Source organism: Petaurus breviceps, unplaced genomic scaffold (genome assembly GCF_028583685.1).
Source record: "Petaurus breviceps papuanus isolate PSGF00001 unplaced genomic scaffold, PetGlider_PUasm1.0 186, whole genome shotgun sequence".
In the NCBI taxonomy this organism is placed as follows: Eukaryota; Metazoa; Chordata; class Mammalia; order Diprotodontia; family Petauridae; genus Petaurus; species Petaurus breviceps.
The window spans coordinates 48,358,417-48,381,605 of NW_027185798.1; the positions used below are offsets into that span (position 1 = coordinate 48,358,417).

Genomic DNA, 23,189 nt, shown 5'->3' on the forward strand with positions numbered 1-23,189 from the left:
CTCAGAGCTGCAGCAGTGAGAGCGTCATCCTGTTCTTCCCCAGTGATTTGCTTATTGAACAAAGGTACATTTTTTTGTTCACATTTACCTGTTTATTAAAATTGCTGTCAATATTCATTAAAATAAGCCCTCTGGTGTTTTTCTGTCCAAAAAAATAAGACAGTGTCTTATTATCGGGGAAACACGGTATTATTACCCCTTAGCTTTGAAAGGTCTGCTGATAATACGTCACCACAAACAAAGTATTTTTGAGGATATCTGGGAAAGTCCGATAAACCACACAGTCCTGCTTGGGAAACCAGTCTTAACTCCCTTAGCTCTATGACTTTGTTTTTAGTTTTTTAAAACATTAAAAAAAAATAAAAAAACAAACCCAAGCATTTTTAAACAACTACAATTTAGGCTCAGGAGCAAGTGGATACCAAAATTACCTGGCTCCAGCTGAGCTGGAATTATGTTAAGTCCTTGAGAACATGCCCGAAGGCTGTGGGACTGTGAGTGGATCTGAATTAGCAGGCAGGCCTCTACTGACGCTCTGAGGGCCAGATCACTGAACAAAGGGTGAGCTGGAAAAGACCCTAGCAACACATGTGAAGTTGCTCCTAGTCCTTCAATATTTTAAAAGCAGGTTAGACACCACACCTACTTGGAATTTTATTGACAATAATAAAATTCCTGTAAAATATTCGTGACTTCATAATTTTCAGTTTCCTTTAAGACAATCTAGATGGGGTCTGAGTCGCAGTGGCAAAAAGCTTGGAGAGATTTCGTTGTCACATCCAATGGTTATTTCCAGTGGTCATATCTGCTGTCATTTTTTGTGGGGTAGGGGGCCTGGACAGGGAATGACATGTGGCTGAACTCTTTAAAAGCCCTTACCTGAATGAGGGAGCAATAGAGCCCTGGATTTTGAATCAATGTGTCCAGATTCAAATCCAGCCACTTTCATCTGTGTAGCTTTGGGCAATTCTGTTCACTTCTGTTAGGGTCCTCAGTTTACTCATTTGTAAAATGAGGAGGCCGGACCAGACGACCTCCAAGATTCCTTCTGGCTCTGAATCTATGACCCTACAATCTCTTTTGTCTCACTTCTTAGTATTGAGTATTCAGCTGCATCACACTCAGAGTCTAGAGGTCAAATAGAGTAACAATACCCAAATCAAAAAAACCCAGTCCTTTCTAGTGTCCTGAATAATCTGTAAAAGCTGCAGTATTTCTGTTAACATACACTGGCATAAAGGGCTATTATATGAAGACATACTTGGCATTTTACAAGGATATCAAAGAAATCATCATCTGTCTCTCTGTTGTCACTGGCAATCAGGTGGCCAAGAACCGCCTGATTATTGTTGTGGGTCAGACGAAGCCCTGGCAGATTGCTGAAACTGGCCCGCTGGTCATCGAGACGGCGGCTCTGTGAGCTAGCAAGCAGATCCAAGAATTCGTCCGTGTGGGGGGAGACGACAGAAACAGACAGAGCTAGGAAGGCAAAGGAGACACAAACCATTCTAAGTACAAGAGTAAAAAATATATTCCTCTCAAAACATTACTGCTGGCAAACCTCACTTATCCCAGTGAATGGCTGGAGGAAAAGGTGGAGGTACTCGGGCTAAATGGTCACTCACTTTGGCTTTGGAATGAGTGAAACGGGCTCAGACACAGGCATGATCAGAACCCTGCTCTGTGCTCAGCCATAGCGATAGCTTCTTAGGACCTGAATCAGGGATTATGGGGAAAGGGACAAGATTTATCGCTCCAAACCCACTGCAGGAGACAGATGGCCTGGGTAGGGATAACATTCCTGTTCAGCACCAAAAGCCTTGCAGTTTTATTATGTGTTACTGCCCTTCATGAACTCTAGCCAGCCTTACCATTCATTACACACAAAACGCCATCTCTGAGCCTCTGCTCTAGTTGTCCCTCCCTCATGCCTGGGACACTCTCCTCACCTCTTCTTAGATGATCCCTTGGTTCTTCCCAGATTCAGCTAAAGCACCATCCTTTCCAGGAAGCCTTTCTAATGACCCCCCTAACAAAGTATGCACTGAAGGCAGGAGCTGTCCCACTTCAGCCTTTGTATCCCAGCACCTACCTGCATGGCACCAGATTTGCACTCAGGTCCTCCCGACTCCAGGGCCGGTGCAACTGCCCTACAATGGAGCTTTAAAATCCTTTTGTGGTCCTTGCCTTTCCTTGCCTACAGTGACTTGCAGTAGTCCTGACACTGTATACAAGACTGTGGCACACTTCTACAGTCACCCTACATTACCTGAGAAGACACTTTTCTGTACTTGTCCTCATCTGGGGTCCTTTAAAACATCCTCATTAGTGTTGTTCTTTGTGTATTCAGGGCTTCATTTCTGAGGGTTTACAATGTTAATGGGCCTATTAATAGGCCTCAGGTGCAGCCCATTAAGGGAAGCTTGCTTAGGGGAGTCTTGCTTGTAGGAAGACTTTTCTCACACCTTCTGTTAATTTCTAATTAGGCACTGAGTCATGAGAGTTGTGTTGATGCCCTCGACTCTAAAAAGGGCACATGCACGTACATACGAACATACATACATACACACACAGACACTCATTCTCTCTGTCTCCCTCTCCTCTCTCTGAGGTTCTTGTGATTTGACCAGATGAGACTCTGGGTAGCCATTAAAGAGCCCCCCAGCTTTGAAAAACCCAGATGTTGGTGCTAATTTCTCAAGACAGAAGCCTTGTCGGTCTTTATTTCTCTGCTTGTATTTTCTCTATTTTCTTTGTTTGGATTTTCACTTAAGTTCAGGGTACTGATTTTTCCCCTAAACTAATGAATGTAATAAAAAAAAAAAAAGGCTGTTGACCCCTTGAACAGCTATCTTTCTTTCCTAGTAAAGCAGATCTAAAAACCTATGCTAGCAGCCATCCTGGGTATGCCAGTATGCTTGCTGCTACTGGGCTAACTTCCCTTGTTTTAATTTTAGGCCACAGAATCCCCTAAAATTGGCTCTTCTAAAATCTCGGGTGCCTGTCAGTCTCTCCCCACTTTCACACCCTTTAATGCCATAAATTCTAAGATGCATTGTTCACTTCTTAATGTTCTCATCCTTTCCACTCTAGCAACCACACCCCTCCTCGGTGGTAGAGATCAGATCCAGAATAGCAGTTTCCTTCATTGGTTCCTCTACCTTCTTAGGTATCATTAAGACAAGTCAAGAAATCATCAGCTGCTGTTTTGGGTGGAGAGGAAGCCAGAGGTGTCAAACTTAGGCCACAGAACCAGGTTAAAATGTAACTGGGAAATGTTTAACAGAATAATTAAAAATACAATATAGATAATATTTGTGGTTTTCTTTTTGCTTTTTGGAGGGCAGTTGGGGTTAAGTGACTTGCCCAAGGTCACACAGCTAGTAAGTGTGTCAAGTGTTTGAGGTTGGATTTGAACTCAGGTCCTCCTGACTCCAGGGCTGGTGCTCTACTCATTGCACCACCTGGCCCACCCCATGTGGTTTTCTTAATATGCTGCTCACAGGGATCTATTTCTGTTTCCTCCTGACTCCAGGGCTGGTGCTCTACTCATTGCACCACCTGGCCCACCCCATGTGGTTTTCTTAATATGCTGCTCACAGGGATCTATTTCTGTTTTTAAACCTGATGCCACTGAAGTCCCTATTACTTCATCACGAATCTTAACCAGGCTAGCGATCTGTTTCTCAGATTCTTCATCCAGTTCCTCTTTCTGTCCAATGGCCTTCCCAGAAATGATGTCTACCCTATTTCTCCTCTTCCTTATACAAGCACCTCTGCATTCTCCAAACACAGTATCCCTACTCGTTGGTGTGTCTTAGTCTTTTAAAGGAGCTCTTCTCTTCCAGAACCACATTCCAATCATGGAATCCCATCAGGTCTCGGAGATAACCAATAAGGTCAATCTGTTGTTCTGGGCCGCTAGGTCACTCCGGGTTGTGACCCCTACTTTGTGCATCTGTGTATGAAAATGTCAGGCTATGGTTTCACTGCTGGCCTTTTCCTTCTATTTTGTTTCCTGTGAGTTTCTGGCTGTCCCTAATTTTCATTCTTTTCACTACAGAAATAAGAATCCTCTCCCCAGGTGTCTTACCTTTATTGTTGGTCTCCTTTCCTAAACCCAATGGCACCCATATGAGGGAAACATATTAAGTGACTTACATTTTCTCTTTGTTTTGGGGGGAGTGGAGGAAGTTGTAGCTGAAGTCATGTGGCAGTTCTTGTCCTTTAAGCAGCACCTCTGGTCATCCATCCTATTACTTTGGAATCGGCTTAACAAATCAAAGAATCCTTCATCTCCAATTGTATCAGCACTGATTTTCTGCAAGGTTAAGAGAAAAACAAATGCAGCTTGAAAGTTCAGCATTGTTCTTAAAACAGGAACCCCAGTCTCAGACATCAAAATGCAAAAGGTACAAAAAGTGTACCTTTCTGTCCCTGGGAGGACAAATCAAGTTGGTTCTATCAGTATTAACAAAATAAAAAGTATCATTACAATCCTAACAAGTTATTTCCTTGTTTTTTTTAATAGAAGAAAAATCTTTATAAAAAATACTGATACAGTCAAAAACGTAATATATAAATACAGCATAAAGGCCTACATCTCTGACTCAAAATCAGTTTTTAAAACTCTCCTACTATAAGAACTAAATGCTTAAATCTTTCAGAAAATAATGTTAAAATCATTCAAGAAGCCAAAATCAACTTTCCTAGCCAAGTTATTTCCAAGTCCTTGTCTGCACTAGAGTTGATAATAATGATAGCCCCCATTTATATAACACTTGAAGGTGTGCAAAGCCCTTTACACAGATTATTTTCACTTAATCCCCATGAGAATCCTTTGAAGTATTATTTTTAATCTCCTTTTATAGATGAGGAAATTGAATATCAACAAATTTAAATTTCTCACACAGGGTGTAAATATCTAAGAGAAAAAACATATTTTTATCCCTTTTCTAAGGAATTTTTCTGATTACTATTGGATTATGAAATATTTTTAGAAGGTTTAAGACATGGTTATTCACAGATTGCTACCCAGCCTTTAAAATACTCTAAAATATTATTAAAATACTCTGGTGTGGCTTCCGGGTAATGGCTTCCCCTCATCATCACAGATTACCAGCCTTCTAGCAAATGGTGTGCATCAACAGCTACGTCCAAAAAAGTTAGGCAAACTTTTGCTGAGTACACTTAGCTAACTTAGCTAGGCTGTCTGGTCTTCAGATGCCATGCCTACATTTACCACTGGGCCCATGCTTAAAGACTTTACAGCCTTGTGGGACCAGCCAAAGCTAGTGTTCTCCTGATGGCCTTGTGGCTAAGAGGCAGGTACAAAAGGCTGGACTTGGATTCAGGAAGCCTTGCTTCTGACACTTAGTAGCTGGGTAACCATTTACATGCAAGTCATTCTCATCTGTAAAATGGAGATAATATCTGTAGAACCTGCTTCATAAGATGATTAAAAAGTGCTTTGCAAACTTTAAAGTCCTGTTATAATTAGTTTTAACCTCTACGCCATAAAATGATAGCTGTTTAATAGGAAGTTATGTATGTAAAATAATCATATATGATCATAACAGAAAAATACTGGATTTGAAGTCATATAAACTGGGATAAAATCTCAGCTGTAACTTATTAAACTTATGTGACCTTAGTCCTTTCCTAACCTTATGGATCTCGGTTCTCACTTGTAAAATGAGGGGATTTGAATAAAGTTTCTCTAAGAATAAAGGTTTTAAATCTGTGGTTCTATGATCCTACTATGGTCTGTGGACTATTCACTGAAGATAAACAAGACAGCATAAGTTTCAAATACAAAAGAAAGACTCTTCTGTCTGGATAAGTAGGAAGGAGGAATGACCCAATATTTGTCCATTAAAGCATATCCTGACTTTTCGCATTTATTTTTCCCCCATGTTCACCCCCCTCCACCCCAGCTTCCTCCAAGTTACAGCTAAAACCCCACCTCTCCAGGAAGCCTTCCCCGATTGCTCTTACTAATGCTAGAGACTTCTCAAGGCTGATTATTCATCCTGTATCTATCTTGTTTGTATGCTGTTGCCCCCATTAAACTGTGAGCTCCTGGAGAACAGACTGTCTTCTGCCTTCCACTGTATCCACAGCATTTGGCACACCGTAGGCACTTAACAAATGCTTCCTGGTTGACTAAAAATAACCACGAAGACAGGTGAGGTATGACACATTTGGGACTATGAGGTGTGAAATTCTAAAGGAAACAGGCAGCTATCAAGTATTTGCTGAAAAGGAACATGAAGACAGGAGAGCATACTGAAAAGAACATTTACATCTATAAGACCTAAAGTTCTACACAAAAAGCAAACACAGTCATAATGCACATAAAGATGGCTCATGCTCTGTTTGCCCCCTTTAGAAGCAGAACACCAAGAATAAAATAGGAATGATGAACTCTGTAATAAAATTCACTTGGGAAGACTGGCAAAGTTTTGAGAATTTGCTAAAAAAAACATTAAAAGCTTTCAGAAATACCTCCTCCATAGGACAGGATTCCTGTAAGGTGAGGGCAATCAATGCTTTTAGAATCAAATTCATAGTAACCTGTAAAGATGTTAATGCTGTGTTAATAAAGGGTGGCCACTGTACTCAGGCTATTGCTAGTGTGTTGCAAGGGTCTTCGGGCTGGACAGTGAGGACCTCAACATGGAAGAGGGCAGGAAGAAGGGACAGGACTCAGCAATCAGCATGACTGAGTTGTCAGGAACTGGCATGGCCAGAACAAAGGTACAGACTTCCAAATCATGTGCATACTGAGAGAACAAATCAAAGGTCAGAGGGAAAAAAAGCCGTCCCCAAACAGCTGCTTTGGAGAGTGCCTCAAAGGCACTGAAGTGTTGGGAGTTTTGGTGAGAAGATAAACAAAGACCAGTTAAGGCCGTAGAAAAGAAAAGGAGGGAGGAGGGAGTTAAAGACCATATGTTACAGAAACCAAGGGGGAGAAAGATCAAGAAAGGAAGGGGGAGAGGTGAATTGCTACAGAAAGGTCAAGGAGAATAAGAAAAGGTCTCTGGAGACAAGATCAACCTTACTGCACCCTGCTTGTGAACCTTCAAGCTGTACAAGAAAGTGTTGTGACCAAAACTGCAGTCAGCATCCTGGTGAGGACATATTCCCAAAGGGGCCAGGCTGGGCCTCAGATAGCAAACACCATATCCATCTAGAGAAGTGTCTTTATTTAGACAGAGACCCAGCCTCCGCTCCATGCCACCAGGGGGTAAAGTATGAAGGCTTTAACAAAGGTTAAGAGAAAGTGTGGCATGATGGATAAAGCTGCTCTTGGAATGAGAAGGGCTGGGTTCAAGTCCCACTACTGGCACCTACTAGTAATGTGACCAAGGCAGTTAACCTTAAAGTACCCAAGTGACCTTCCAAGACCTGCTGATCTGTACTGACAGAGGATGTTTTCTCTCTGGAAGTTCCTAGTCCAGTGAAATCACAGGTCCAGAATAAAACCAAGCCAAAAAAATTTTCACAGGAGTGAAGCCATCCCTGCATAGACCAAAAGTCATTATGAACATACCCTCTGGGATCCTGAAAGTCGGTGATCGATAGAATTACTAGCATCTTGCAGAACTTTAGTAGAAGAGTTATTTTTGTACTTCTTCCCCTTGAGTCGGTTTACAAAAAGCAACTTTGCAGATGGTTTAGCAATAAGAGGTTTCTGCTTAGCCAGAAGCTCACTATTCCAGTTCTGAACCTACAAAATTAAACACAAAGATGAGAGGTTAAGAAGAAAAAGTAGACTCCAATTTCATATAATGGCAGCCTTATTAATTTTGTTGAATCAATAATAGTCATTAATGGTTCAATATCGATTTGGCTGTCAATTTTTTTTTTTTGCTTTTTTGGAGGGGGGAAGGCAGGGCAATTGGGGTTAAGTGACTTGCCCAAGGGCACACAGCTAGTAAGTGTTAACTGTCTGAGGTCATATTTGAACTCAGGTCTTCCTGACTCTAGGGCCAGTGCTCTATTCACTATGCCTGGTTGTCAATTTATAATACAGTAAGCCATAAAATGTGTGTTTGACCCTGGGCTATTTTTGTCACTTTTTAATCAACGTTAACAGGTTTATCAGTGACTTAAATAAAGGCAGAGGTGGCATAACTACAATTTGCAGAGGATACAAAACTCTCTGGAGAAGTTTTGCACTACAGTCAGGATAAAAAAGATCCTGACAGGACAGTCTTGGGTTGAACCTAGTATTGTAAAATCTAAGAGGGATAAGTGCAGCTAGAAGGGCTAAGGTGAACTTGGGATGTTTGAAGAGAGGCAGAGAACCTAGGGGCAAGGAGGCAGCAGCTCCCACGGCCCTGCCCTAGCTAGAGGGCATTGTGAGAACACAGCCTCCAGTGGTAAGGAGCCAATATGGACATTCATAGGATGGAGAGCATTCAGAGGACAGTAACCAGGATGACGAAGGGCCCCAAGTTTATGTCATATGAGGATCAGTTGTTTAGCCAGGGAAAAGACACGATGGCTATCTTCCTGTATGTTAAGAAGATGGACTGGAGTTGTGAGGATCAAATGTAATAATATCTGTAAAACACTTAGCACAGTGCTCGGCACACAGCAGGTACTATATAAATGCTATCATATGTATAAATTATAAACATTTTAATACCAATAATCACCACCATCCTTCTCGACCTATTTGCTGTACTTGACATTCAAATCAACATTTGTTAAGCACCTACTGTCTGCCGGGCACTGTGCTAAATGCTGGGAGCCCAAAGGCAAAAAAAGCCTCTGCTCCCAAGGGGCTCACGGTCTTAATGGGAGAGATGACAAACAGACAAGTGTGCAGACAAGACACAGGATAAAGTGAAGATAAGCTTGGAGGAAACCAAGTCTGGAAGCCCTCTCTGGGTTTGTGTGGCAAGCCTCTCCCACTTCACTTCCTGCCTGTCTGACTCTCCCTTCTCAGTTTCCTTGGCTGGCCCATCATCCACATCATGTCCAGGGGCCCTGTCCTGGGCTGCTGGCTCCTCTCCTAAGCTCCTTTGGGTTTAACTATCATCGCTGCGCAGGTGACTGCCACTGCTACATATCCAGCCCTAAGCACTCCCCTGAACTTCAGTCACCTCTTGGGCACTTTAACTGGATGTCCTGGAGATACTTTAAACTCAGCAGGCTGAGAACTGAACTCACTGTCACGCCTGCTAACCCCCCCCCCCCACTTCCAAACTCCCCTATTTCTGCTGAAGCCACAACCATCCTTCCAGTGTCTCAGGTGCAAAATCTGGCCCCTGCCCTTCCTTGCATCTTCACTTTCCCTTGCCCCATAAATCTAATGAGGTGTCAAATCTTGCCATTTCTGCTTGCAACATCTCTTCAATCTGCCCCTTCCTGTCCACTTATGCATTACTTCTCCCAAGATTATTGCAACAGCCTCCTGACTGGTCTTCTGCATCAGGTCTCTCACGACTCTAGTTCATCTTATACAAACATCTGCCAAATTAATTTTCCTTAAGTGCAGATGTGACCATATGATTCCCCTACTCAACCAACTCCACTGGCTTCCTATCTTCTTTTTTTTTTTTTTGCCTTTTTTGGGGGGGGAGGGCAGTTGAGGTTAGGTGACTTGCCCAAGGTCACACGGCTAGGTTTTGTGTGTGTGTGTGTGTGTGTGTGTGTGTGTGTGTGTGTGTGTGTGTGTGTAAGTGTTTGAGGCCGGATCTGAACCCAGGTCCTCCTGACTCCAGGGCCAGTGCTCTATTCACTGCACCACCTAGCCACCCCACCTATCTTTTTTTGTATGAAATATACATTTAGAAAATGAACACATTTAGAAGACTTCTCCACTCCAAATGTTCACATCTGTGCCTGACCTGTGGCAGAACCTTCTGAGCTCCTACTGATCTGACCAGTCATGGCTGGACACTCTGTACCCCAACCCCAACACAGTGACGTGTCTTTTGGTCCTCCTCGAAAATGAAGGATAACAAACAACCAACATTTTTTTTTAAAAAGCTCTTAAAGCCTCTACAAACTGGTCCCAACCTAGTGTTCCAGCCTCACTGGATGTTACTCCTCCCTCCACATTTTGTAATCCAGCCACACTGACCATTCCTCTGGATAACTATCCTTACTCCTAAACCATGGATAGCAGAGAGTCAGCCAACCAAATCAGACTTGGTTGATCCATCCTCCTTGACTTAAGGAACTTCCTCTCCCCCCTTCTTTTTAAATTTTTGTTATGAGCTGGTTCACTGGCTAGGGGTGAGAGAGAGATGTATTTGGAAATGAATGTGACGTAAAAACAAAAGATATCAATGAAAATTTGAAAAAACCTTCATGAATAGTCATTTTTAAGAGATATTCTTAAGAGAAGTTGAAGGAAACAATCCATCATAGTTTACAGACACCTTTCCCATGATTATTCCTTAGCAACAACATCTCCCAAGGTAGTTTCTCTTGTCAAAGTAAACTTAATTTAGGGAAAATGTAGGAAACTGTCTCTTAAACATTAAATGTTGTTCCAAAAATACAAAAACAAACTCTTTTGCTTAAGTTATTTTTCATTAAAAATATCTATTGCTATATAATCAACTACTAACAAATTTAAGCTTTGCAGTACTAATTCCTCAGTTTTTGAAAAACCTTGGCAACGATTTCACTAAATTATTTTTTTAGATGACAACTCCTTTAACATTATTCACAGTTGTAAGGTTGTATATTTACACAGGACCAAAGCTTTTTTTTTTTTTTTGCTAATCCATTGAAATTACTTAAACTGAGTATTTACTTTATTAAGCAGTGTCATTACAAAAATTCTCATAATTAAAAAAAAGATTAAAAAATTGCCAACCTTCTCTGGCGTTAACTTCATGAGTTCCATGTTTTCCATGCTGTGTCGGCGTCCTACCTTAGGGCGTGTATCTTTGGGGGGAAAATGTAAAATAAAAATAAACCAACCTGGCTCCAGCAAGGCCCTTCAAAATTATCAATTCAGCACACCAGTTCTACTCACCTTTCAATAATTATGTTGGTTCCAGAATGTCAGAAAGGAAATGTGTATGAAACAAAAACAGGCCAAACTCTTCATTCAACTGAGAGGTTAAGAAGAATCATTTTCTATTCTAACTACATAAAAATAGATTGTTCACTCCCTCTAAAGTGCTTTGATTTGGAGTTTACATTATAACTTAAAACTCCACCCTCTAAAATTTGCCCTTTAATTTAGAAAGACATTTTATAATAACTGGTTATAACATTATACATATGTTTCTAAAAAGATGTGTTATAGTGGTTTTAGTTAACTTTTTAACATTTAAGGAGACACTGAAGGAAAAGGGGCTGAAAACTTTAAGCTGAGAAAAGCAAAAGATTAAAATGATAAAGAATTACCAAGTCACGACTCACTTTTGTACTATTCTTTTCCACTATAAGATCCCACATGGTGACAGTGACTACCAGAAAACCAGCTGAGATATTCAGAAACTAGGATCTCTACAGTTGGTACTTCTGTTTCTCTTTTCTTACTAACTACGAGAGCCTTCTACAGTCTGGCTTCTGACCTAATCATCCACTGAAACTAGCAGTGATCTCTCTCTTAACTGTCTAGTCTAATGGCTTCTTAATTCTTACCCTTCCTGACCTTTCTGAAACATGACATGGCCAATTGTCCTTGTCCGGATAATCTCTTCTTCAGGTTTTTTGAGAGTGCCTTCTCTTGCTTCTCCTCCTGTCTGCTTCTTCATCCCACCATGCAGGAGTGCCCCCAAAGACTATGTCCTGGGCCCTTCTCTCTTCTCCCTCCTATACTATCTCACTTGATGATTCCGTTAGTTCCCAAGGGTTTAAACTGCCATTTCTATACAGATGATTCCACACTTTACGTCCAGCCCTATTCTCTCCCCTGACTTCCAAGTCATAAATCATCAGCGACAATAGGACATGTTGAATTGGGATCTCCTGTAGATGTCTCAAACTTAACATGTCCCAAACAGAACTCTATCTTTTGGAGTGGCTAGGTGGTGCACTGAATAGAGCACTGTTCCTGGAGTCAGGAGGACCTGAGTTCAAATATGGCCTCAGACACTTAACAATTACTAGCCGTGTGACCTCAAGCAAGTAGTTTAACCCCAACTGCCCTCCAAAAAGAAAAAAAAAAGAATGTTATTTTTCCACCCAAATTCTCCTCTCTTCCCAATCTTCCTAGTATTGTTTATGGGAGGGAGGGAGGGAGGAAGGATTTATCAAGTACCTCCTATGTGCCAGGCATGATGCTGAGTATTTCAGAAATAGGATCCCATTTAAGTTGGTCACCCACGCTGACAACCTTTCTCAGATGTATCTAAATCTGTAGCAAAATCTTGTTTCTGTCTTCACAGATTCTCAAATGTAGATCCCCTTCCCTCATACATACCCTCCTTACTTCTCAATTAACTGGACTATTAGAACAGTCCTTCTCTTGCCTCCAGCATCAGTACAAGGTCCCCTGGCATTTAAAGCCCTTCACAGCCTGGCCCCTTCTTCCCATCGTCTTGAACACTCTGTGACACTCCAGTTTCCCACCTTCTTGCCACAGCTGTCCCCCATGCTGGAATCATCAGCCCACCAACCCCAACTCTTAGCTTCCCTGATGTCTCAGCTCAGATCCCATCTTCTGTGGGACACTGTTCCCGGTCCCCTTGACTTCCCTGTAAGATGACTTTCTGTCTACTCTGTATGTATCTTATATGCACACAGTCATTCAGATTTTGTCTCCCCTGTTAGAATGTGAGACCCTAGGGGGCAGGAACAATGTTTCTGCCTTTTAAAAATTCCAGCACTTCATACAGTGCTCAGAACGTGTAAGCACTTTAATAAATGCTTCTAACTGACTGAAACTATATATGCAGAAGACTAAAGAAAAGGATACTGGGATACTTCTTGCTTTTTTTTTGGAGGGGGGAAGGTAGGGCAATTGGGGTTAAGTGACTTGCCCAAGGTCACATGGCTAGTTTTTTGTGTGTGTTAAGTGTCTGAGGTCGGATTTGAACTCAGGTCCTCCCGACTCCAGAGCCGGTGCTCTATTCACTGCGCCACCTAGATGCCCTTGGGATACTTCTAAGAAGATGGAAAAGCTATAGAAATACCAAAAAGAAACAGGAAAAGAGAATTCACCAAAATGATAAAGAATAGATTAGTGAAAAGCCCTGATGCAATAAATATATATTTTAAAAAGTATGCGGGGAAGCACACAGAGAAATGAACATGGAGCCAGCATAACAAAAAGAGAAATTCTTTAAAACAAAATCAATTAATTATTATTATTAAATATAAAATTTATATTTATATAAAAATTAATTATTATTATAAAAAATAAATTTTGGGGGGGAGAAGGGAAGGCAAGGCAATTGGGGTCAAGTGACTTGCCCAGGGTCACACAGCTAGTACATGTCAAGAGTCTGAGGCTAGATTTGAACTCAGGTCTTCCTGATTCCAGGGCCGGTGCTCTATTCACTGTGCCACCTAGCTGCCCCAAAAAGAGAAATTCTGAAAGATAGACTTAACTGAATAACATATTCTAGAGAAATTTTAAAACATGTAAATTCTGAGATAAAGTCCTAGGAAGATTTAAAGATATGAATGGAGCAAAACAGAACTCAATAAAAGATAATGAAAAAACCTTGTAAAAATGGAAAGTAACACACAGGAAAGTAGCTAAAAGTAGCACACAAAAAAAGCAATAGAACAAAAAACAGGAGGATAATTAAAAGTAGAAGAGAAAGTTCAGGGAAGGAAATTAGGAGAAAAAGTTCTAAGTTTCAATAATTTTAAAGTTTACAATACATTTTCCCAAGTGTTTGTTCCTTCCTTGAAGTTGGAGGGGACTGAATCTAAATTTTTTTTTAATGCTTCTTTGGGAAATATCTTCAACAGAGCAACACACAGATGGTATTCAATAAATGTGATGCTGAACTTGTCTTCATCAAGAACAGAGTTTTGGGGGCAGCTAGGTGGTGCAGTGAAGAGAGCACCACCCCTGGAGTCAAGAGGACTTGAGTTCAAATTTGGCCACAGATACTTAACACTTACTAGCCACGGTCCTTGGGCAAGTCACTAACCCCAATTGCCCTGCCTTCCCCCTCCAAAAAGGAAAAAAAAAGAACACAGCTTTTCTCTTTAATAATTTTAATATATAAAAATGACAAGTTTTTTTTCCTAAGGTTTTAATGTTAGCTATATCATCTTGCAAATAGAACTTTCTTAAATTCTCTGGGAGAAAAAGGAAACTTACATTTCAAATATCTTAAAGCCATCACAAAATTCTCATGCTGGGTATTTTAGAAGTGAAAAGGGAAACATGGATTAGGAAAAAATATACATAAAAAATACATAATGGTGATTTGATACTGATAAAGGCAAGTCAGGTAAAACTTAGACACACATATGTAAATGTGAAACTTAAGCAGATTTTGAATTCATGAAAATGTTGCATCTTGTATTCACAAGAAAAAATGATTCTGCTAAACATTAAGATTCATAATGTGGAAAATAATAAGCTTCAAACTTTTATCATATTCTTTTACACTTACATAAATAAACACAGACACATATGCAATTCCAGATAATAAAACTGGTTTACCAAAAACATGTACTTACCACACAAGTTGTCAATTTCATTGTTTTCAGACATTATTGAATTATTTGTCCTATAGCTGAGACCAAGCACCATTTGAAGATCCGAAAGATTCAGCCTAGCTGTTAGTTCACCACTTCTGTCCCCGATCTACAACCAACAAGTACTTCAATTTTAGAACCATTACTGAAAGATTAGGAATGTTAAAGATTAAGAATACATGTTTTGATTATTTGAAGGGTCAATAATTTGACAGAATTCCAACTAATCAGTAATCTAAAGTAAATATACTACTTTCCACACTTTATCTAAAAATAGTATAATCAGAAGGATGATGAAAAGAATCATTTATTATGGAAAGAAAAAACAGAACCAAACTGTGGATAAGAAAGTAAGTCCAATGCTCCAATACTCTTATTTTCAAGACTGCACAAAAATTCCCTTCTCCTGCTACCACTTCCCAATCCTTCCTTCCCATCTACCTTTTCCCTACTCCTCCCGAGGCCCCATCCCACCCTGCCCTTCTATTCCACTTGTACCCTCCACAGCTTCTATCCTATCATTAACACAATTACATCAGGCCCAGATTTCTTCTTACACTCTTCCCATCTTCTTGCATTCACAGAAATGGGGCTTCCTCCAGAAGACACTGCATCCTTGGACTACCCTCTCTAGTGCCTCAGACATAAGCCAGGTGAAATACTTCTTAACCCTCACTGCTGTTACTAGTCACTCCATCAGCCACTCTCAGTCCCTTCTCCTTCAGGCTCATTTTATCCATCTACCTTCCTACCTAGATCCTGACCGAAGTTATCTACCAACCCCAAGGCAGATGACAAGGAGGTTGGTCTCTTACTCAGTCTTCCCTTCTACCCCATTCCCTGCCCTCACACTCAGGAACTTCAATATAGATGCTGAGGATCCCTCAAACACCTTGTCCTTTACATTTATTAACCCTTTTACCACCTAGAACCAGGCCACTTTGATGGCTACTTAACTCCACCCCCTCATCTCACCCTTATCCAACCACTAATATTCCACTCCATAACCCAGAATTCTGAAACTCCTCACTCCGACCACAACTTGTTCTACTTCTGTCTCTAACCCTCATTTTTCCTAAAACTGGTCTTCAGCCTCACTGAGATTTTTTAGTCATTCCTGGTCTATTATCCCTGCTCTGGATTCACTTTTCTCCCTTGAAAAACCTTTTGACTTTATAGTTCATCAAATCCTCTCCTCCTGAATCCCTTGCCCTGTTGACACTAATGATGTGCATCCCCAAGCCTGAGTTATCCTCACTATTCCCTCCTGTTTCTACTGGCATGATGCTGCAGAAAGTCATACAACAAGGTTAGTTAGGGCTATTAGAAATTCGTGTTCCATAATCTCAACCAGACCTTTGTTGATGCATAGCAATCTCCTATTCTTCCCCAACTGACCCCCTAGTGGCTATTCCAAACATTCCCTTTTCAAACTACCTATGATACCTGACAGGTCTAAGTCCCACCTAGGCCATCTCTGGCATGTCACTTATCGCCTCAATACCTCAAGATTTGAATCCTGGTGTTCCTAACTTTAAGCCCAAATTCACACCCTGATGCCTCTCAGTTTTACATACCTATACACACATATACTGTATATACAAATATCTACACACACACACACATACATACATATATACACATATAGATATAGACAGATACAAATATGTTTATATCTGTATCCACGGTGTCTGAGTCTGATCTGTACAAACACTAAACGCCCCTCTCCAATAGAGTATAAACTCCTTGAGTGCAGGGGTTTTTATTTTATTTATCTTTTAACACTTGCATACTACAGACACTAAAAAAAATGTCTGTTGGGTTAGAGTAGATGTAGAAATTAAGACTCAGTAAGGCTAAATGGTGCAGTGGATAACAGTGCCAGGCCTGGAGTCAGGAAGATTCATCTTCTTGAGTTCAAATCCAGCCTCAGACACTTAATAGCTGTGTGACCAAGGGTAAGTCACTTAACTCTGTCTAAATTTCCTCATCTGTAAAATAAGCTACAGAAGGAAATGGCAAACCACTCCAGTATCTTTGCCAAGAAAACCCCAAATAGGGTCACAAAGAGTCAGGCACAACTGAACAACAACAATAAGACCAAATTATTTGCCTAATATCATAAAACTAACAAGGGGAGGAGCTGAAAGTACACCTCCAGACTCCAGCGCCTACTACAATGTTCTTCCCACCATGCTATTTTCTCTTTGATAGTTAATTTTAGCAAAGCATAGCTTTCCGGAAAAAGAAGAATTTTTTAGGGTCGGGCAGATGAGAGAACAGTGGGGTTAAACAATGTTTTTTATATTTAAGGAATGTTATTCTCCTTCTACATATTATCTTGCCCCAAATGGTCAATGATTCAAAACCTCAAAAGGTCACCATTTAATCTTCTCAAACGAGTATCACATAATTAATAAACTCATGAGCAATGCTGAAGCAGCTTGGACAAGGGAATGAGGAAGCAATGTGTTCCTCCTCCCCGTCCCACCTCCACTCACTGGAGTCAAAGTCAAAAATAGCAGTTTCATAGGGAAGTTTTAGAGTTTCTTACTTCTCTTGAAATTTCCAAGTGCTTCTCAGCAAAATGCATGGCTTGATCATGATTTCCTAGTGCTGTGTAGGCATTTCCTAAACTCCAGCATGCTCTTCCTTCTCCAATTCTGCAACATAATCCAAGCAAACATTTATGGTTCCAAAATGAAGTTTGTTAATATACAAGGTCAGGATTACCTGGCAGTTCTTTAAGACATCAAGAATACTTTGGGTTTATTTATTCTTTCATTCAAGAACACTCTAAGGGCGGCTAGGTGGCGCAGTGAATAGAGCACCAGCCCTGGAGTCAAGAGGACCTGAGTTCGAATTCGACCTCAGACATTTAACACAAAAACTAGCCATGTGACCTTGGGCAAGTCACTTAACAACTGCTCTCCAAAAACAAAAAACAAAATACAAACCCCCCTCAAGGAATACTCTATAATCACATGTTACTAAAGTATCATTACACCCAAGGAAACTGGAGCCCAAAGCTACATTTTTTAAGAAGCAAATTTAAAATAAGCAATTCTTCTAAAGCATTAAAATAAAGGTTTCTGGATTAATTATCTAATATATTTTACCAAATTTGCTGCAAACAAGTTGATCATTTTTACCTATCATTCAGTTCTTGAGCTATAGTAAGGTGTTTCAGGTGATAATCAATGGCCTTTTCATAATCCTGAAGTAAAGTATAAGTGTTCCCAAGGCTATAACAAGACTGTGCTTCTACAGCTCTGTCTTTAAGCTGCCGGGCCAACTGTAGTGTTTTCCTGAAATCAAGGAAAATTCATTGTAAAATAGCCATAATTTATTATAAATTACAATACCACAATTATAAAACTCTTCTCTAAAAAATTCTGTGCTCTGTCTTAAGCCTTTAATATACACAATAAAGATCATTAAGTGAAGAGGTTATGCAGAAAACTTTAAAAAATAAACTAAAATGGCAAATTCAGACTACTGAGTAACAGTGAAGATACTATTTTATGGCTGTCCTACAAAAATATGAAAGTGTACTGATGTATAAGATCCAGAAATTGTAATGATTAGTATGTTAACTTTCAGTATTTACGTGTTTTTTATATTGCCCTTACTTTGGTGACTATTAAGAGGTTGTTTCTAGTTCATCCAATTCAACTTTATTGTTTGCTTAAATTTTGCCAAGATTAAAACCCTTAGCTGATTAAGCATAATATTTAAATTCATAATTTCTAAATAAATTGGGTGATAATGGATAACGAACATATTTACACATAAAAACATAGCCAAATTTCACAGATCAAATGTGTTCCCATCATCAGTTTTTATGATTTTAGATTTGATTTTAAATAAGTTCTTTGTTATACAGTAAGTTTATTTCCCACATAGCAAAAATATAGTTATGAAATGTGACTGACTCTTAACAGCCAAAGGTGATTTTTAAAAATATTCTTAGACATGTATGGGTTGTGTCCCCTTCAAAGGAATCACCATGGAAAGTGACAATGCTTTTGGAATTTCTCTTTTGTAATAGTCTTCAGAACTGCAGCACTGTCTTCTGAATACTTCTGGTAATGGCATATCATTGGTGGTTTCTGGAACTGACTAAAAGTCTTTTCTAGTTCAAGTTTGGTGAATGAGGTAGGTGAGACCAAGCTGAGTGACAGTATTTGCTCTTCAGCCCCTATCTCTAGGGTGCTAAGTTATCACAACAATGTACTTCACAATGTAATTTCCTGGTATAGTTCATTAGCAGGCTCGGAAGGAAATTTCAAATGAGTTTCAGAAATGTTCTGAGCAACAGCAGCATCACCCTCAAACAAAAGTTCTGCAGGAACCCCACTCAATTAGGTGCAAAAGTTGCAATATGGTTAACTTGTAATGTCAATGGGACTGAAAATCTTCCCAGTCCATTAACAGGCCTCAGGTGAAGCCCCTTAAGGGAAACTTGCTTAGGGGAGGTTTGTTCTTAGGAAGCTTTCACACCTTTTGCTAATTTCTAATCAGGCCTGATTCATGAGGGTTGTGATATCCTCTGACTCTAAAAAGGGTATATACTTTACTTTGGGGCTCACTCACTGAAAGAGCCTCCTTGTGATGTGACCAGATTAGACTCTGGACAGCTATTAAGGAGTATGGCACACTGGAGCGATGTGCCTCCCCTCCTCCCCTCATTGAAAAACCCAGACGTTGGTACTTCTCTCTCTGATAATTATGTATCTATTGCTTTGGTCAGCCAGTTGGATCTGTCTGTTGATCTGTGCTAATTCTTCAGATAGATGCCCTGTCTGTTGGTTTTTATTTCTCTTCTTATATTTTCTCTATTTATTTTGTTTGGATTTTCTCTGAACTTCAGGGTAATGACTTTTCCCCTGAACTAATGAATGTAATTTAAAAAAAAAAAGGCTGTTGACCCCTTGAACAACTATCTTTCCTAGTAAAACATATCTAAGAACTTGTGCTAACAGTCATCCTGGGTATGCCAGTGTGGTTGCTGCTACATTAACTTAAAAAGGAAATCTGAAATAGGCTCTCATCAGTGTGGAGTCACACCTTGTTTAACTGACACATAGCATTCACTTCACAGCAGAACAGAAAATTAAATAATGTAATCAACATTTAAGAAGAATATTTAAGATTAAATGAAGTGGTAGCGTATTGTTATTTTGGGACAGCTGAGTGGCACAGTGGATAGAATGCTGGGCCTGGAGTTAGCAAGGCTTGAGTTCAAATCTGGCCTCAGACACTTAGTAGCTGTGTGACCCAGGGTAAGTCACTTAATCCTGTCTGCCTCAGTTTCCTTATCTGTAAAATGAGCTAGAGAAGGAAATGGCAAACTACTTCAGCATCTTTGCCAAGAAAACCCCAAATGGGGTCACAGACATGACTGAAGCAAATGAACAATGACATTGTTATTTTGTAAGAAGAGATCCTGAAACCAGTGAGTTTTCTTTTAACTAGGCTAGAATCACTAGAAAGCCCACTTATCACTGGATTAGAAACAGATTTCAGTTACTGGTAGGAGGTAAAAGTGGAATAAGAAGTACAAGATAGAGTTGAGTGGAATAAGAAGAAGAGAAAATACCTTCTCTTACATGAGATTGCTCTGAAGGGACAAGGAAAGGAAGACACAGGGAAACTTAGGAGATGTAGAAATGAAAGATAGCAATAAGAATTTATTTTAAGAATATATGCATAGATATGTCACTTAAGCATTTGATTAATTACCTCTCTGTGAAATACATTTAAAAGACTTCGGGTTAGAATTTCAATGATAAATAATGCTACCCAAATAAACAATAAAGTCTAGATTCCTTTATCTTAGAAAAATTATAAAATTGAAAAATTATGAAATTCATAAGCTCACAAACTATTCATTTTGCATTTATCAACAGAAGTATCGTACTAACTTGTAGTAATCTGCAGCAGTTTCAAATTCACTAAGAAATATATATGCATTTCCAAGGTTGCTATATGCTCTTCTCTCAGCAGCTTTATCTCCAAACTCTTTTGCAATCAAGAGGCGCTGAAATGGAAAATTCTAATTAGACATCTAGAAAGTAAAAAGGTGTCTCTCCATCTTAAAGCCCACAGCTATAAAGTGAGAAACAATATATGATTTGATTACAATTCAGGTGGAAAAAACCAACATTGCTCCAGGACATTCCATCATCATACCTGCTCATGGGACACAACAGCATCTCTAAAGTTGCCAAGAAGATAATGTGTATTTCCAAGATTCCCAAAGGCACGCCCCTGGGCCGCTCGGTCCCCTAAAGCAGTCACTATTGATAGATTTTCCCTAAAGGACAATAAAAATTGTGAAGAAATACAGTTGTAAATACTTGGTTTTGCTTGGATTACAACTTTAATTCTAATAAAAATAATATGCTAAAATGCTCCATATTTCTGACAAGCTAAATACAAAAGAATGCCACCTTGTTTCTTGAGCTCTTTTCCAGCTAAGGAAATCTGTAAAACTATGATCTAGTAACTAAATATCCATGATTACATTAGGACTTTGACTCTTCAACAATAAAGTAAAAGAAACATGGAAAATGTAAAAAATTATTATTATTATTTATCAACTACCCATATTTCTTATAGCGTGACATGCCTGTCATCTTTAGCAAAAGTCCTTTTCAGGGTGGCTTGATGGCACAGTGAATAGAGCACTGGCCCTGGAGTCAGGAGGACCTGAGTTCAAATCTGGCCTCAGACACTTAATACTTACTAGCCATGGGACCTTGGGCAAGTCATTTAACCTCAATTGTCCTGTCTTCCCTCCTCAAAAAAAGCAAAAAAAAAAATACAAGTATATTTACATTAAAACCCAGGACATTACCAGTATTTACCAATAGGTGGCACTGGTCCACTTTAAGTTTTAACAGGAGAAAAAAAGAAGCAACAAACAGGGCATAAGGACTTCTTACAGAATTTATTTTTGCCTCTGTAGTAATTCTATTCTTAAAGGCTTTGCCTGCCTTCCAGGAATCACCTGGGTCAGTGCCTACATACAATTCAGGACTTAAAGAAGGTGACCCGTGAGTAGTAATGAGAAGGAAAAGGAGGAAAAAGGGGAAGAAGAAAAGGAGGAGGAAGAGCATGGCAACTCACTCATAATAATCCGCTGCTTTCTGCAAAGCAGTTTTCACCTCTTCTGGAAATTCTCCTGGGTCATGAGAGCCAGGACAGCCAACACTTTTTCCTTTAGAATGGTATACATTTCCAAGATTATAAAGCGCTCTTGCTTCCCCAACCTAAATCGGGATGCCAACAAATTGTTTATATTTAAAAACTATGAGCCAGCTATTAGAATAAGCACAATATAGAAATATTCTTAACTTGTAGGTCACAAGAAAGTAACACAAGTATTTATTTTCTCTCTCTCCTATCCCTTGGAGAGGGAAAAAATAAAACAGCTTGTAACAAATATGCACAGTCAAGCAAAACAAATTTCCACATTGGTCATGTCCAAAACCATACGTCTCATTTTGCCCCCTGAAACTATCACCTCTAAGCCTGGAGGTGGGTAGTATGCATCAGTGCTGTGGAATCAGGATTAGTGATTGCCTTAAGTCTCTCAAAGTTGTCTGACTTCACAAAGTTTTTACTGCATAAATTGTACTCCTGATTGTGCTAACTACTCTGCATCAGTTCAGAGTGAACAGTGAATCATAGTGAATCATAGTGAATCACAGTGAATCACTGCAAATAGTGATTCATATAAATCTTCCTAAGTGTCTCTAAAACCATCCCTTTCATAATTTTATAGCATGACAGTATTCCATCATATTTACATACCTCAATTTGTTCAGTCATTCTTCAACTGAAGGGCTCCCCTTTAGTTTCCAGTTTTTTTCCCAAAACAAAAAGAGCTGCTAAAAGTGTCCTTTTCCTTTTCTTTTCATCTCTGGGGTACAAGTCTAGTAGTGATATTGCTGGGTCAAAGCAGCACCCTCCCAAATGACTAGGAATTCACAGATCTAGAAGTAAATTAATGTGCCTGTCTTCCTGAAGCCCCTCCAACATTTGTCATTTTCCTTTTTCTGGCTAACTTTGCCAATCTGATGAGTCTGAGTGAGGTCGAGTCTAAGAATTGCTTCAATTTGCTTCTCCCTAATTGTCAGAACTTATTACACTTTTTCATATGGTTGTTTTTAACTTGGATTTCTTTTTCAAAAAACTGTCTTATTTGACTATTTATCAGTTAGGGAGGTAACTGCTTTTTCATAAACCAGGTACCAATAGCTAAGCAAAATAATCTCTTCAGCATTCATGGATCTTCTCAAATATATTCTTTGCTATTAAATCTCAGGTGAGTAAAAAGGTGATATGACCTCTTATTAGCAACTTTTGGATTGTTAATTTTAGGCTGTGAAGGTATCTTATCATACACTACCACCTTTTTTTTTCTTACAGAGAAGGAAACTGAGGCTCAGAGAGGTTAAATATTGCTCAAGGTTGCAGAGGTGGTGACTGATAGGATCCAAACCCAAATCTACTAACTCCAAATCCAGAACACTTTC

The 23,189-nt window shown here is 39.6% G+C and overlaps 1 protein-coding gene across 2 annotated transcripts in view; it reads right to left on the reverse strand.

Moving 5' to 3' along the window:
• GPSM2 (G protein signaling modulator 2) overlaps positions 1-23,189 on the reverse strand; it is a 57,043-nt gene that overhangs the window by 1,396 nt on the left and 32,458 nt on the right. For both annotated transcript variants that reach the window (XM_069090466.1, XM_069090467.1), the window contains 10 exons: positions 21,778-21,920; positions 20,839-20,962; positions 20,571-20,686; positions 17,796-17,951; positions 17,198-17,306; positions 14,626-14,752; positions 10,844-10,914; positions 7,556-7,732; positions 4,162-4,321; positions 1,262-1,479 (listed from right to left, as the gene is read on the reverse strand). In XM_069090466.1, coding sequence (XP_068946567.1) covers positions 1,262-1,479; positions 4,162-4,321; positions 7,556-7,732; positions 10,844-10,914; positions 14,626-14,752; positions 17,198-17,306; positions 17,796-17,951; positions 20,571-20,686; positions 20,839-20,962; positions 21,778-21,920 — 1,401 coding nt within the window. The remainder of the gene's footprint in view (positions 1-1,261; positions 1,480-4,161; positions 4,322-7,555; positions 7,733-10,843; positions 10,915-14,625; positions 14,753-17,197; positions 17,307-17,795; positions 17,952-20,570; positions 20,687-20,838; positions 20,963-21,777; positions 21,921-23,189) is intronic.